The 17,308-nt window shown below is 42.6% G+C and overlaps 1 protein-coding gene across 14 annotated transcripts in view; it reads right to left on the minus strand.

Moving 5' to 3' along the window:
* The window catches only part of RBFOX2 (RNA binding fox-1 homolog 2), a 176,512-nt gene that overhangs the window by 109,832 nt on the left and 49,372 nt on the right, over window positions 1-17,308 (minus strand). Inside the window, exon 1 of one of the 14 annotated variants that reach the window (XM_074826532.1) lies at window positions 6,765-7,281. The exons of 12 other annotated variants lie outside the window; for them this stretch is intronic. In XM_074826532.1, the coding sequence (XP_074682633.1) occupies window positions 6,765-6,779 (15 nt within the window). In that variant the 5' untranslated portion in view covers window positions 6,780-7,281. Of the gene's footprint in view, window positions 1-5,286; window positions 5,392-6,764; window positions 7,282-17,308 lie in introns of those variants that run through there. One more of the 14 variants, XM_074826536.1, reaches the window with a different exon arrangement.

A 17,308-nucleotide genomic window follows, 5' to 3' on the forward strand; every position in this document is an offset into this window, starting at 1 on the left:
AAAAAGGTAATCAGCATTCACTGCTCCTCCTCACTCAAGCAGCAGCCAAAATCTCAGTGTAATAAATCGGGGGGAGGAATAGCTGAAACTACTGCTGGATCCAACAGGCCTGTGAGCAAAGCTGCTCTGCAGTGTTACTGAGATGGTCCTGATGGAGCTACGCACCCCACTTATGCTGCCAAATAGGCTTTGCCACCTTCCCAAGAGATGCTTCGTCTTTACTCAGAAGGCTTCTTCATCCAAAAGGTACGTCATGGATGCAAGCAGACATCACCGCAGTGATTGAGAATGGGATGAAAAAGGAGGCCATTACAAAAGAAATGAAAAGTTAAAAAATAGCAACAGGCAGATCACACTGCACATTTTCTATTTTTTAGCCATGTATACGTATTTGAATTTCAGCATTTTTCTGCATTTAAACTTTGTTTCAACACTAGATGACTTATAAATCAAAAAAAGTAGAGGAGTATTCCAGTATCATCCTATGCCAGCTCCTTAAAGCACAATGAATCATAATCCCTAAGAATATCTAAAAAAAAAAAAAAATGTCATCTGGTCAAAATATTCACTTCATAGTTGTCTTAATGTCCAAGATTCAATTAGAGCCTTGTGTGGGGGACAGCGTGTTTCATTTGAGGCAGGAGAAAAACTGACTGCCTTTGCCCTGGATTCAGCTACAGACCCAAGAACGATCTGGTAAAAAAAAATCAGCCAGAGCATTGTGAAGGCAGTGTATTAGTCACAAGACACAGGACTGAGAACAATGAAACCTAAATTTAAGGGACAGACAAGGGAAACTTAATTACTTGTTTAAGCTTCTTCACAGCTTTGAGAAATCTTTAACACTTTCAGCAAAAGAATTTAGCACCAGAGGGCACAAAGCACATCCTCTACTGATTTCTTAATTTTCTGCAAGCTTGTTTTCACTTCCAGTGTGGAACTATCTGCACTGGTCCATCAGCACACCCCGCCTCTGTGATGCATGGCCACAGGATGCATCTTATCACCCTTGGTACGGAGTACCATCCAGAGACACAGCAATGAGGATACAGACTGCAGATCCTTCTCCAAATTGACAGCTCCCGGAAGAAAACATTTTGTCTGACCCCACAACCTGACTCAAACTCCTGCTGTACCCAGTAGCCCTTGCTGAAGGTCAAAGGGATCTCTTCCAGCTAATCGCATAAGCCATCCAATCATACTTTTGGTTAAGCATGCACACATACACAGTTGATACTCTCGTGACTGCTTAGAGCTGTGGCAAAAATGCCATCTAAATTCAGATCCACTCAAAGACCTTTCCTATACCATTGCTGTAGCCTTGGGGGTTAGGACAAGGGTAAAGTTCTGGCACTGCTGGAATTAAGATTTGCAAGTAAGCACCATGGGAAGTGCAGGAAACACAGATGTTCAGTCTCAAATCACTATTATCTGTGCTCTTCCTCAAGCTTTCAGCTGGAAACCAGGAAGGCTGAGGTTTAGTCTCTTTTTATTCTCTTATGGTTTATTTTTTTCCTTCCAAGATAAACAGGCCGTTTTGTGAAAAACTAACTTAAACAGGACCCAGTCCTAGTCAGTCTCCCAAGACTTGGACAGGCTTACAGCAAACAGAGTCCCCTGTGCTCATCACTGTTTAGACAGGTGGGAATAGAGCGGTCAGGCAGAAGAGCCACTGGAGAAATTCACACAAACTCAGCCAGCCTACATCCATCTAATTCTTTTGTTTAGACTCATCAGGGAAGGAAACTCCTGAATGTGATGGCAACATGCTTGACACTGATTTTACCTGGTTTTATATTAATGAAGTGTAGCCTACAGAATAGATCATTCTGCTCCCGAACCTCCCTTCTCTGAAGCCAGTACCTTAATTTGAAATGCCTTCTCTTTTTGAACTGCACTGGTCTTTCTTGATTCAGTAGTAACCTTGGCATCTTCCAGGATTACAGGCTTGCAGGAACACAGAACTATAAAAGATCACCTGGATTATCAACTCTAGTCCTCTAATAACACAGGTGGCACATTATATAATCTCTTTGATAAACTCTTCTTTCTCTGTTTCCCAAATCTCCAAAGCTTGTCTAAAAACCTAGATGCAAATAGATGTAAGTTGCTTTGTCACACTAACCCACAGGGGAACACAATGCAGACGTCCCCAAAACAGCTGTGCACAGAGCAGCTTGGGTGTGGAAGCAGTATAACCATGTTCATGAGGTGCTGCACCAAAGCTAATAAACCTTATTGAGCAGCAGAACTCATTATCTCAGTTTGCAGTGCTGGACTAACATAACTATATTACTTCTGGATTCAAGCTGCTACATATGCATGCCCCAGTATGGCACCACGGGGACTTGCAGGCTGGGGAATCAGCTTACAGGCTACTAGCTGGGGGATTTGTGCATGAGCTCCATTTTATGATTTTCCAGGGCTTTCCTGCTCTGGAGCAAGAATCAAAAAATCGGTGTTTATATTAACACAAAGTGCCTTTTACCATATTCACAGACATTCACTGAGACCGGACCTCTAACATGCATTCAGGAAAACCTTCCTGCACCCTCACAGCCAGAGTCTTCCAGAGGCTATCACATCTTAACCTCTCAGCACTGACCACACTGTGTGTGCACCTTTCGCACAGAGCAACTGCATGCTCTCCATCCTGTCAGAGCTTCAGTTGATGGATGACATTTTTATTTGCCATTCCTACCAAACAGGTTCCAGCCAAAGACCTACAGGCACAGCCAGACTTCCCCAGCAATAGCTGCACCAGGCTTGGCACCAGAACAGAGCAGGGAGGCCATTTTCCTTGGATAGCCACTTGCTTTGCTGCTATCAAACGCAAGCTTTGAAAACCACACCATAATGACCATGCTTTTCACAGGCAGTAGCTACCTCTCATGAAAAACAACCCCAAACAAATAATAGAAAGACATGGCGTGAGGAAGAGCACGTTGCTAAGATCCAAGTTTGGTAGCAGAGTTGGGTTTCCAGTCCCTTGGTGGTAAAGCTGATGAGCTCAGAGCCTAGAGGGAAAAATTATTCCAGTGAATGCAAAGAGAGGCTTTTAAGTGACAAAAAGGCAAGTAAAAGGTAGGTCAGGAAGAAAACCAACAAAAAATATTTCAAAATTAGCTTGGCAATCTTACTAGCACTATTCTTGCTCGTATGGTAGATAATTAGTAGGTCTAGGTAAGATCTTCACTTTCACAGGGCTCTAGAGAAAAACATCATTTCTAGCTGCAACAGGCAGGCAGCCCTCTCACAAACACTCAGCATGTACTCTGTACATGGCTGTGAGAAATGAGGAAATTATCTATACCCGCTATAATCTAAGATCAGAGTGATGAATCCAGTGCTTTCCTACCAGAAGCCTAGCAACAGCATGGACCTCCCCTACCTTGGTCCCTCCTGCCTTTGACAGTTTCAGCTGTCTTTGAGCACAGGAGAAGGATCATTGATAAATTGCTTGCTAGGGCTGCTGCCCCTTCCTTTCAACCTTTCTTGTAACAACAGACCTCCAACAAGGCAACATTCATACATGCAACTCTCAGAACACATCATGCTCTTTAGAAAATACTTGGAATGAAATGACTCTAGATTGTATCTTATGACTCACGGTACACAAAGATTCATCTGCTCATAGATGAAAAAAACAGGGCTTTCTTATCCAGAAAAGAGTCGAACACTTTTCCCACACTCAAACTACTCTGCTTCTGGCTGTCACCAGCAGAACATCTGCCCCCGTGTTGTCAGTATACACCTCCCTCCAAGCAAATACCCTCTCTTGCCTTCGTAGCCCAAATTACCCCATGTCACATCCAGAGAACTGATGGCTAGAACCCCTCTCGAGCAATTCAGGAGCCCAGACAGCTACAGGCAAATGGGGATGAGTGGGAGAAGAGACAAAAGTAGATTTAGATGGTCCCCTATAAACAAAATACTTGTCTGCAAAAACAGAACTCCTATATGTCAGGCAAAGTACCTACCTCGAGTTTCAACACTGATGATCAGATGTATACACTCAAAACAGTTTGCAACATCAGAAAGACTATCATACTGTCTCTGCTTCAGAAAGACTTTATACAACTGCATCCTACACAATAAAAGTGTTAAGATAAATAGTCTCTCTTGATATTTAATGGCACAGCTAGTCTGCTGCCTTCACTTCCCTCACAATGCCAAGCATTAGGTCACCACGACAGATATTGAAGTTTCCCACTCTCCAGTTCTCCACAACCCACAATCCCCTGCAGTCTACAAGGCCCTCATTTAAGAGTATCCTGCAACAAGTTTCACCCGAGGGAATACAGTTCAGCAAGCAGGAATGTCAGTCTGAACCAAGGCTACACCACCACTTCATTTCAGAGACAGCATTATAATCAGGGACTGTGATGCTGCAGGTAGCCTGTACTTTTGGGTTCAGTACCCACACCATACTACAGTTGCAGAGGAAGCTGCATTCTCCTTTTTATTTTATTATTTGTCAAATGTGACAGCATTCAATATTGCACAATCTCTTCAAGGAAGATAATTCTGTAACATGCACCCCTGGGGGGTGGGGGGAGAAACATTATAGTTGCTGTGGGAACCTTAATTCTGGATTTTGGGACTTGCATATTTAAAACCTCAAAAGTAACATTGCATTAATGTAGCTTCATGCATTGAATTAAGGAATGACTCAGTACAAATCTCCATGCATCTACTGAAGTCCTGACATTCCAAGGACAAGAGGCACAGAACAGAAAAAAAGCAGCACGGGGAACACAGAGGGAACAGGGGGGGAACCTGTGAGCAGAGAAGCAAGAAACCAGCACAGCCGAGGTACAGCAAACACCACACCAAACCAGCTCTGTCACTTGGGGCTTCTTGTTCTCACTGCTAGAAGTTATGCAGCCCATCAGGATAAAAAGAGCTTAAAGCAGAAACGCAAATGGGCACAGAGAAAAAGGTTCCTGAAAGGACTAAGGAGGGGAAGATTCCCCGAAAGTAATAGGATAACCTGTACTGAGAAGGGAAAGATCATATCCAGATAGCACAAATTCACTAATTTTTTTAATTGTCATGGCACGATGCCTGGATGATGCCCTTAAAACCCCTTCAGCTATTCAAGCATTTAACACTTCTCTTCCCCACTCCTCTGAAGTTTAACTGCAATGCAAAGCACAGCAACAGTGCTGCCCAAAGTTTAGGGAGCAGGCAGAAGCAGCAGCCCACGGAGGGGTGCCAGTCTTTGTCCATTGGCAAGCATTCCAAAACTCAACCCTCCCTTAAGAATCCAGGACAGCACTTCACCTTTTGGGCCGAAGCTGGTCTTTACGCAGGGTAACACCTCTGCTTTATACTACAGTGCTCAAGCACCCCTCTCCAGTGGCAAGACATGAGACGGCAGGGCAACTCTCTTCAGCTCCCACACTTGCCGGCATCCTCCAAGTTTCAGCCGGGTAAGGAACATCTCCTCCATTGTTTACTGCTTATCTAAAATCAGCAACAGCATGGCTAAATTACTTCTCCTCTTACCCCACCCACCAAACCAAGAACAAATCTTAGCTGAGCCACGGGGCCTCCCCAGCCTTCCTCACTAAAAACTGGCACTCCAATTTGGGGTCCCGCAGGCCAGGCTGCGAGGTGGAGGGGAAGAGCAGAGAAGGTGGACGTGCCTGCCAGCAGGGCCTGCTGGACAAAACTAGGCAAGTGTGCATACCTCAGTGCAGAATCAAGTTACCCTGCAACAAAGATAGTGTGTATGTGCAAAGGAGGGAAGTAAAATCCTTCTGCCTGGGTTCCAAGGCTCACTTTGTTGCTAAAATAAACCAGTGTTTGTTCCTGGGAGTGATGGGGAGCCGGACTCTAAAAGCAGCAGCAGTGAGAGCCCCTACCTTCAGAGTTACAACAGATTTAAAAGAAAAAACAAAACAAAGCAAACAAAATCTTGGGAACTGATTGCTCTTCACCTCACATATCTAGGTAAGGAACCCAAGGGCAAACTGCTGATCTCAAGGGTGCCCAGGAGCAGACAAAACTACATGTAGATGACTGAGCAGCCTAACAGCTGACTGCTCCAGAGGAAATTCCAGTTCTTGCTCAAAGGCTGAAAATATATATGCTTTTATATATGCTTTTACTTTGCTTGCTGGATCTATATAATGCTTTACACATGTTTTTCCTTACATTATTTTCCATACTCCACCAGAAACTCGAGTAACCATGCCACTTCTGGAAAAAACATCCTTGCATCCAACTTTTGTTGAAACAGCTTCTCCTGCCACCCCCAAAGCCCCGAATTTCAAAACTATCTGTTCGCTTCCTGCTCCTCTCCTAACCTCCAGTGACTACAGATCCCTTGCAGCAGCACTCCTCCACTACCTGGGACGTCTCTCAGTAACACCAAAATCCCATAAAGCAGAGGCACATGGGAACAGTCTTATGCATGGGGAAAAAAAAAAAAAAAATCTACATATACAGGTCTCACAGACGGCAGACAGTGAGCAGCATTATACCAAAAATTTTGTCTCTGAGGCACCTGCCCAAAACTTCTCTCCAGAGGAACTTATAACCGCAGGAAAAGCCTGCTTGATACCCAGTTAACAGTACTCACTCTAAATATTATTTTTTACAAGGGAAAACTACAGCCCACTGTGTGTAGAGGCTGGAGAGAGCTAAGCCCAACAGCAAAGGCCGCTCATATTAGTGCAGAGTCCTTCGAGTCCTTCAGCTTTCCACTCCTTATATGTGCAAAGTGTGCAAGCCCTCACACACGCTTCTCTACTCACCCAGAGGTACATCATGTTAGCCTGGGTCCTTCAAACCCAGCAGTGAGATGATCCAGCAAGGCGATAGGCACTTCAGTAACACTGCCGAGACTGAGGTTGGTTGGTTGTTGGATTTTTGGGTTTTTTTTAAAGAAAAAAAAAAATCCGAACGGCTCAATTTGAGGCTTAGAAAGCGTCTCGCCTCCTCCACCCCCCTCCTCCAGCTCTGGCTGCTCTGCGCTCTTCTCTCGCACTTAATCTCTCCCTGGGAGTTCCCAGCCCCGTGTGTCTGTACTGGCGTGCACAGCACACACTCTGCATTCGCCTCCAGGGAATTTCTCTCTGTCATTCTGCTTCTAAAAACACAATCTCGGCCTCACAAGATTCTTGCAAGAGGCAGGGATGGGTGGGGTTAGTAATAAATGCAGCCCAGCTCCCATCGCCAGAGCCTGCTTACTTTAGAAAAGGGATCTTTAGACATGAATGAGGGAGAGCATTGCCCTCCAAAGTCACAGTGAGGAGGACCCGTTTCCCCCCCAACCACTAATTGCTTCTCCAGGAATCATCTGCAGATGCAGGTGTCATGCACGGTGCCATAAGCAGGTTCTGCATGTCTTCATCTACCCCATTAGTCAACACCCAAAATTTCGTAGTTAATGATTAAATTCAGTAGCTGTATTAATCATTAACCACTGACAGGCACTGAGGAGCACAACTACAGGGATCCTGAAGCTAAGGAGAGAATCGGTGGCGTGCCAGCTACCCTGGAGCTCCCACAGGAGAAACAACCACTGTTGGCATGAGCTGGGGAAGAGAAGCGACTCACAGATAAAGGGGTTAATCTGCTTTCACAGGTGGCTCTGCAGGAGTATTTTACAGACTTGCATATTGCTAAAGGGAAAGCAGCAGCTGGCTCACCTTCCTCCAAGTGTATCGGGTTTCCACTTGCCCAGAGGCAGCTTCCCCCCAAATATGACTGGGGCAAGCGCCCTCGCAGCCTTGCACTCCCAACCCGCTGCAATTTCAGGTTCGCAAAGCTCTGCCAGTGGGGCTGCAGCCCCAGCAAAGGCACGCTGAGCAAAAGACACTCTCACCCCAACTACCTCGACAAGCTCCAGCAAGCCCTTCCCCGCACGAGCAAATCCTCGTCCCATCCCCCATGCCCGATGCCACAGGACAAGTGTCACCTCTCATCTCATTAATCAGTTAAACTGCTCTTCCAAACTAGGAAAACGGGTTTCTCGCCCCCTTCCCTTCCCACCTCAAAATGAAGAATTGACTTCCCTCGCTGAGCTCCAAATGCTAAGTTAAAATTGGCCTCTTCTCAAAAGGAAGAAAAAAAAAATAATTTAAAAACCATGTTTTTATTGAGGCACTGGTCTCCTTGGAAATGAGTTTTGAATAAATATTTTTATCTCAGCCAAAGATATAGAAATGGTGTTCCTTCACATATCACCTCTACCTCCTTTATTTATAGATGACTTAAACACAGTCCAGGAGGTTCCGAGCAAAGCAAACAGCCATGTGGCCTGCCATGCTCCACCCACAAGTCAAGCCCTATCTACCTGGGACAACAAACCGATGTGCCTGCCATCACAGCAAGCGCAGGCATCCCAGGCGTGCTCCACGCTCCTCAGGCTCCCCTCACCTTCAACAAGCCACAAACTCACCCCGGGACAGGACTGTCCCAGGTACAGACACAAACACATGGGATGCCAGCGGGCTCTAAGGAAATACACGACTGTCATTGCAGTCCCTCATAAAAACCTGGAGAAAAGGCTTATCACCGTGACCAGGATATAGCAGCCACAGGGATGCACTCATCAGAGACAGGCAGGATGCCGTGCAGTTTTCCAGCCAGGAAAACCCAAGCCCTCCTGCTCAGGGGAAGGAGCAGAAGCCACAATTCAGGAAACTTGGATGTCATAGGGTAGTTCAGCTGCAGCATGGCTTGGGCCTCCCATCTGCTCTCACCTTTTGGCATGACAGGTCAGGTCGAGAGGGTGAAAAGCAATGTTCTTAAAAATCGCTTACTGCACCAAAGCCTATGCACCACAATCTCCAAAGAACAAAGCATGTGATCCATAAACCTGTTCTCAAATGCTCTGAGAGCAGCAGAACAGTGGCAGTGCTGACATCTGCATCATGGTTAGTTACTTCAGTTAACATTTCAGCAGCAGGGTCACACCAGCAGTAGCTACTAGTTCAGCCAGGCTGCAGACTCAGGCAGACCTTTCTGCACCAAATAACCTTGATAGCATTTTCAAGGTTTTCTTCTGATCCAGAATCCCGATCCAAAAATTATCTTACTATCATTTTAACAAAAGCTGAGATTCCTTGTGTGCAGAGGAGAAAGTGAGATGACACATTGACCAGGTGAGCAAACCCAAATAAATCCTACTTTGTATATATTTCCATAAAGGACTTGAAAAAGATGAGTGCTTAAAACTAAGCTGAAGAGTGACCAACAGCTCCCTAATAAAAAAAAAAAAAATATTAATAAGGAAAAAAATTCTCCCCCTTCTTCCCCAGGCTCTCTCATCCTTTAGGCCACTCTTCCATGGGAGACAAAATAAAAACTGTCAGAATAAGGCTGTTACTTAATTTCAACAGCTGAGACTCATTACAAATCATCCCAGCAACTCCACAGTTGGACAGATGACATTCAACCTCCAAAGCGAAACAAGACCTATGAACCCTCCTCAAATCATCCAAATACTGGCTCGAAATTCATTTGCCACTGTTGACCAATATAATTATGCAGGGAGGGAAAAGAACTAGTTGAGCTATGAGGCCTTCTTTAAGCTTTTATTCAGATTATATAGATTTTCAACTACATTAGCTGGTACGTAAAAGATACCAAATAGAAGACGTTATATTTTCTGGAAAATTTATCCTAAAAACCCACAAAATATTCTGTAAGTAGCAAGAGGACAACAGTATGTTAATGAGTCAAATTCCAGAAAAACAAAGACAGACATGACTAAGACAGGCTTCTGAAACAGGTAGCTAGGATCCTCTGCAAATGCTGTCCTAATCCTAACAGGGCTTTACAGAATACATGTCAAGGAACTTGGAAGGCTGCTGTGTGTGGAAATACACATGATCTCTCAGGGATCTTTCATGTCTCAAAAAGGATTAAAAGCAGAAATAAGAAGATTTTAAAATATATACCAAGTTAAGAGAAAAAAATGTTCAGAGAGCTGTAGCCTAGTGAACCATTGGTCCGTCTTCTCTGATGAGAGGCTGTTGTGCAAATCAAAGTGAAAGGGGAAGAAAGCAATCTGCAAAGGTATTAATGCTTGTTAGAGAGGTAAGGAAGGTCTTAGCAAGCAACAAAAGGGGAAGAGAAAAAAGGGAGCAAGTAACTACCTATTTAATATTATATCAATATACTTGGCAACATAAGAGGCACTGGTAAAACAGAAAATCTACTTGCTTCTGTACCAGTATCAAAAGCCATAATTACATATAAGAATTGTGGCTGTTCGGTTATGTGCATAAATTCAATCCAAAAATACTGCTAGTATGTAAATTTCAAATAAGCCAAATGCTTAAAAAAAAATCCTTCACAAAAAGTTCTAGCCTATTTAGGAAAGATCTGAGTGGGCAAACGGGGAATAGGTACAGCACAGTTTCAAACTGACATTATCTGTTTCTAGCCGATTGTGTCTCAGAGGCATATGATTTCAAATGCTCATGGATTAACATTCTAACAGATAAAGCTCAAGACAGGGTACGAGCTGCTGTGTCTGCTACACACTACTGAAATCACATTAGATAGCATGCAGGATGAGTGGCTAGCTAAGCACCTCATCATAACAGAGGGAAAAAACCCCTCTGATCACCAGGAATTTCAAACGCAATGACACTCACAGGAGGCGTCAGGGGGCTAATGCCAAAGAACACCCTCGAAATTTCTAAATTACAGAAAACAATTTCTTAATTCAAGAAGTGTTACACTGAAAATGAGCAATTCGATATTAGATTCCATCTTGACAGAAAAGAGCAATCAATCATAAAAATAGAAATTAGCGGTAGCTTACATAAAAATGATTGTGACAATTGCATTTGGATATATGGAAGGAAAACAGAGGCCACACCAGTGTATCTACGTACATATTCAGCACTTAAGTGGGACCAGAGGTACACTGGCATATTTTTTCTGGACAGACAGATTGCTTATTGGGCTTCCCTGTCACATCCCCACACTTGAACAGTTGTGTATATTCTGGCAAGTGAAAAAAAATAAAAGCTGAGAGAAGGAAATAGAAAGGAAATTAGGAAAGGAAAAAATACAATTTACAAGGGAATCCTAATGACAGGAGGCAAAATCCACAGCCAAAGCTGGAAGGTGATAATGAGTTTTTCAAAGCTTCTTAAGAATGGCAACCCCAGCAATTGTATCAACCTGCAGGGAAAAGGTAGAAACATTCGCAGTACTGAAGAGCCAAAGCATTCAATACGTATTTCTGTTCTATATTTGGAGAAAAGTCAGCTGTTGCAGTCTGTGATAACAAAATGCTTTCCATTCCAACAGTAACTAAGGAAGATGTTCCAACAGCTACCCAACAAACAGCACTGTTGTTGTCTTATCTAGCTTGAGCTTACAAACAGAAGGGATGTAACCAGATAACAAATGGGTTTTAACCAAACTACAGCTGTGAACATACTCAGATGTGGACACTCAGGAAGGCCTGCAGTCTGCATTGAACTGCATGACCTGCATTTGCAGCTCTAATAAGCCCTAACTACAGCACTAACATTAAACCTGCTGCAAGGCCAAAAGTACAACTGTGATGCAACGACATCCCCAAATGCTGGTGTTTGTTGGAGCCCATCTTATTAAAGCCCTGCTGCTGTTAGCTAAGCTAGACCAAAAGATTACACCTCTCTCAACACCAGAAGACTGCATCAGGAAAGCAGTGCTACCAGTGAAGGCACCAATACCAATTTTCACAGCATCTGAATTTTCCTAGAAGCATTCAGGTTGGAACTCTTCCACTAATGAGAGCTAAAATAACATCCCAATGCTGAGCAAAAGTGAAAAACGAAGTGGGCTCTGATAACGGGAGGTTTGCAGAACAAAGATGCAAGTGGAAGGCCTCAGGTAGGGGAGAGCACATTAAATTGTGCATCTGAACGCATCTGAGAGATACATGAATGAAAAACACTGATCATAAAAATATCTACTCCTGATGTTTAAGACAACTTCTTGACAATCTCTCCTGTAAAACAAAACTGTAAAATAATTTTTAAAACCAGCCTGAACTCTAAAATAAGATTAAATTATTTTACAGTTAATAAGTGCTATTGAATCTTTGTGTTCCTCTTCACTATGCAGTTTTCCTCGGCTGAAAAGTGGGAGGGGAGGTACTCTGTGTTTGGGCAGGTTGAAGAGGGAAATTTCACTTCAAACCAAAGGAAAACAACTGCTCTCACACCCAAGTGTCAGACCGAACTTTCACATTTTATACAGAAGTTGGATTCAGACTGAGGATGAAGACTTGATCATTGTCCCACCACAATACACACTTCAAGAACCATCTGCAAAAGGTCTGACTAGAGATGGGAAGGGAGACATGCTCTGTGATGCTCAGAGGGAAGTTTCTCCAGTGCAATGGCTGCTTTCCACAGCTTATCTGACTCTGGCAGAACATCCCAGCAAGCGAACAGGGGAATCAGACTCCCACTAGTTGCAGGATTTGGGCATGCCTTGTGTCTTGGTTTTTTATTTGGTTTGGTTTGTCAATTTTTGTTTTGTTTGTTGCTTGTTTGGGTTTTTTTTTTTTAAATAAGAGTAGAGATGGGGCTGGGAGCTATCTGGGGAGAGGCACAGAAGGCAGCCCTGGACACACATGCAGTTCCTATGGAGATAAGAGGATCTTCTTTGAGGTTGGTTTACTCCTTTGGGTGCCACTGGAGACTACCCTGGTGGCAGAGTACTGCTCATTTGCAAAGACTCCCTCTGCTCAGGATTCTGGCATTATCTCTGATTATCAGAATTTCTGAACCACAAGGTAGATTTCCTCTCAACATCCAAAAGGACTCCAGGAAGCCTCTTTCTGCATTATCCTGTTTGTGAAAGGAGGCAAGAATACAAAGCACATACAATAAATCACACAGAAAAACACCACAATCCCTTTTAGATGTTTTGCCAAGCAAATAAGCCAAACATTGGCATATTAGAAGAAAAAAAGCCATTTTGTTATACAGAGCAGCCCATTTCATTACTGGAAAACTGGATTCCCTATTCTCTCTCCTGCAGGTATGGTTCAGCTATGCGGCAAGAAGCTTCTGAAAAGAGATTACTTATTTAAAAGCAACCTATCAAGGGCTAGTTTATCTTCCACAGAAAGCAAAAAGCCCGAAACAATGAAACACCCTGACATGCAAACAAAACCAACAACTTTCAGGAACTGTCCTGCTACTGACTTCACACAGTAATTAAATTTAAGTCCTTAAATAAACTGCAGAAGGTCTCAATTCACAGGCTTATTGTTCAAGTAGGTAGCAATTAAAAAAAAAAAAAAGAAACAGGTACCAAGAAAAGCTTTTTAGACTTTGTTTGGGATTTTCCTCTCCTCACAAGTACACTCAAGAGCACTATTCTGGAAGGCACTGTCAACCCTTCAAGAGAACCACAATAAGCTCAGTAACCAGGAAAGGTACTTTGCTGAAAATGTGTTCCCAGCCAAAAATACACTTTTAAATTAAAACTGAGAACACCCACGTCAACAGAAGTAAACTGTGAAGCCAGAGAATTCAAAGTTAAACATTCAAGAGCATGCAAACGTTTAGATGTAAGGAATTCTTACAGCTGCAGTATACAGGTTTGGGCATTCATCTGCAGAAACAAAATGGTGATGCAACAGCTCTAAGGATATAGCAAACATGCTATACCTTCTGAGGAGAAGCTAGCAAGCTTAAGGTCTGCAGAAGTATCTCTGCAGCTGTGCTGCCACCCCAGGCTTGATTTTCAAGCTGTATCTTCTCCATTCTAACACACCTGGACCTAGTCTTAAGTCCATACTGAACTGGCATATATCAAATACATTTAGATACTTGCAAAAAGGGGATCACAATAAGCTCTAACACCGGTATTTACATATCTATTATTTTTTAAAGTTTAGTTAACTAATAGCTGCCTTAATATCTTCACTAGTAATGTCCAGAGAACAAAGTTTGATCTCCCTTCAATTTTTCCATGAAGTAGCAGAAAGTATTACATAGCAAACTCCAGCAAAAGTCTGGTTTTAGTGTCAAATCAGGAGTACAATATCCAGTTGAACCGATAAAGGACAGAAAGATTCTCTATGCTCTAGACTTATTTGTCAGTGCTAAAGAGGGTATTTATTTGGTTGCTGATTTTGAAGGGAAAGTCATAAATAAAAAAATGCAACTCAGCTCCTACATCAACAACTCATCTCTTTATAGTCCACAAAGGAAGCTATACCAACTATAGTGATGGTATCCAAGTGTTATCCTATTCAAGGTATGAGACTTCAGGTGGCAAGAGAGAACCTTGCCAAATGACTCATCAATGGAGCTACAGCATCATTACACCATTTTTTGTCTCCATGCTTACCATGTGAAGTGGGTGTACGACATCGGCGATTCATCAGCACGGCAACAACCCAGCAAATTAAGAAAGGATATGAAGATGAGAGTATTGCAACAGTGGGGAAAGGAGAAGACAGGGCGTAGTTCTCTTCCCTGAACCACACAGGGCTTTATTAATATACTGAAACTTTGGCTCAGGTCTGCTGCTGATAAAGGAGAACACAGATGGAGAACAATACTATCCTACAGAAAGGGACTCCTCCTGGCTTGTTCTCGCAAAGGAAGGTTAACAATGTTAGCGAGTTATTCAGGAAGTAATGGATACCCTCTTGCCCTGAGCAAATTCCTTTTCAATAACAGTAGTAATTTCCTAGGCAATACAACTGTATCAAGCTATAATGGCTACTATATTTATCTACAGAGGCCCTGTACTGCTGGGATCTAATTTACTACGGCATAGAAAGCAGTTTACAAATCCTGGGATAGTAAAGTTGCTAGAGACAGGAATAAAATTCTATCCTGTATCACCTGGTTTGAAAAGTGGGTTTTAACATCCCTTTTTAGGAGTATAAAATGCATTCTCTCCAACTTAGAAAGACTCAAAGACTAATAAACCCCAGAAGCAGACTGCAAATACACCTATGAGAGGGGAGAAATCAGCTTAACAAATACTATGTTGTACACATTTCTTTTTATCCTTACTGTCCCAGCTGCTTTATTTCTTTTATTGAAATAACATTCTTTCATTTGACACACTGAGAAGAAAAATAATCCATGACATTACCTAGAAGCTTTATGTACCTAATGAAGACAAAACAGCTGAATGCCTGAAATATAGCTTCAGTATGAGAAATGGCACAAGTATACAATCAATAAAGAAAGAAATGACTCCAGCTAATGAAGAGGTAACACTGATAAACACTGAATGACGTCTCCCAAGAAACAACAAAACTAAATTGCTAAAAGACTTTGGTGGAACACAGCATCAACCTGTGATAAGTAAGGGTGGGTGGAAAGAGACCAAATACAGATGTCAAGAGACTGCACATACTTCCATTACGTAATGCTAGTAAGAAAATCCAGGCGAAATCACCATTAACAGAACTAAAAGCAAAATATTTCAACAGGGGTATTGGCAGTTGTCAAACCACATGAAGGAACAGCAGACTGTTCAAATGTAAAAGGCATTAATAAAGCATAAGACAAGAGGCATAAATAGATCTACAATACAGAGGAAGATTTCTAGAGGACAGAAATGCTACTGGAAAAATTCAGTTATAGAATACAATATCCCCAACTTCAATTCACAATGATCAGCAAAGGTCAGTTGTCAGAAAAGCAATTCTGCTTCTGATCTCATTTTGAGCAAAGCTGTCCTTAACCATACCTGTGCCATCACCATCTAGCTGGATTAGGTTCGTGGCTGCAAACAGCAACCTCCATCTGCCTGGTTCCTCAGGGAATTATGAGAATAAAACAATTTAGAAAAGCATGTTATGTAAAGACTAACTGTCCTACCTGTTTTCTGCTTTATAAGCAAAAGAGAGTCCATTCTTCAAAGTCTTTTTAGTGCATATATTTAATATGGGACTTCCAAGAAGGCAGCAGATAATACACCTACCTCTATCTCTTAAGAGAGAATTTTGCCATTCTGCAGATCTCACATGCCATGAGTACTGGAAACACCCAGAGTTTGTAACATGGGATGTTCCAACAAATTCAGATGTATTTCTTGGCACTTGTGTCAGCTGATGTACTTGAATCAGGAGGATCTTGGCTCTCATAGGAGTAGACCAGCTATAAATCTGGTTTTCAGCATCACTGCAATCTGTGGGGTACAAACATACTGTGACCCTCAAACACCTTCAGCTGAGCTCGTATTAAGGCTGTTGCACCTTCCCTTCTTTTCCCCATACCTGCCATAACAAAAAACCCAAAACCAACCCACAAACAACAAAATAAACCAACAGTACTGTAAATTCCATTCCGATGCCTTGTCTGATCAAATCCTGGCAAAACCAGACTCCTCCATTAGAGATTGACTACAACTTCCTTAATCTTCCAATCCCTAAAACAGACAAATTGAATGAGTAGCAGCTCCCTTACATTTAGTTTAGATGAGATGAATGGTATGAAGTTAACTATGGCCAGTCAACATGTGCAGTTATTGTGCCCTAGGTCCTATATTCTCATCTTAATCCATATTTAAGCTTTGAAACGTAGCCATACTGTCTAACAACTACTGTACCTGCTAGAGAAGCTACTCGCTTTGATAACAAAGCGACCAGCAACAATATATTAGATTCCTACCTGTTCTCAAATTCCCAGAAAGCAACAGTGACCAGAACAATCTTTTTTCAGCCTTGTGTGACCTGAAGAATGCATGTTTCCTTTCAGATAAAGGCCTCACTATGGTTATCTAATGCTAATGTCACTACAAACTGGATTAGAGACGCCCAGAAACCTCAAAATATGTACATGGATAGTCAGCTGTATCCTAATTCTAAGTCTGAAGGAAATCAAATGCTCCAAATTGTGCCTAATGTAGTTAAGTTTGCCCTTTAGGTAGGATAGACCAGTAAGAACATATTACACAGTGATTAGATTAATTCTTGAGTGAAATTCAGAGGGCTGGCTCTATCTGTCTATTGTGCCAGTATATTTCAAATTATTTCAGAGACTACCACTCTTCCTGTGCTCTGCTCCACAGCAGCAGCTGCTCAAGAAATACAGCAGTTCTCTGTCTGGGGTGAAGTTGGCAGCAACTGGGGACAGCGCTGCTGTCAAGAGTTCAGCTCCCAGTTCTGAAATGCCATTCTACTGGAAATACCAAAGAGCCTAAATCCGGCTACATATACCGCGGGATGTAAAATATCTCTATCTCAGCTTTCAACAGAAAGCTCCAGAGTCTCATGACATTTACTCCTTTGGCCCCTGTCAGTCTTTCTCCAGACCCTGAAAAGGATTGGAGCTAGCTGCCATAAATGGTTGGAAAACAAGAT

Source organism: Strix aluco, chromosome 5 (assembly GCF_031877795.1).
Source record: "Strix aluco isolate bStrAlu1 chromosome 5, bStrAlu1.hap1, whole genome shotgun sequence".
NCBI classification, from domain to species: Eukaryota; Metazoa; Chordata; class Aves; order Strigiformes; family Strigidae; genus Strix; species Strix aluco.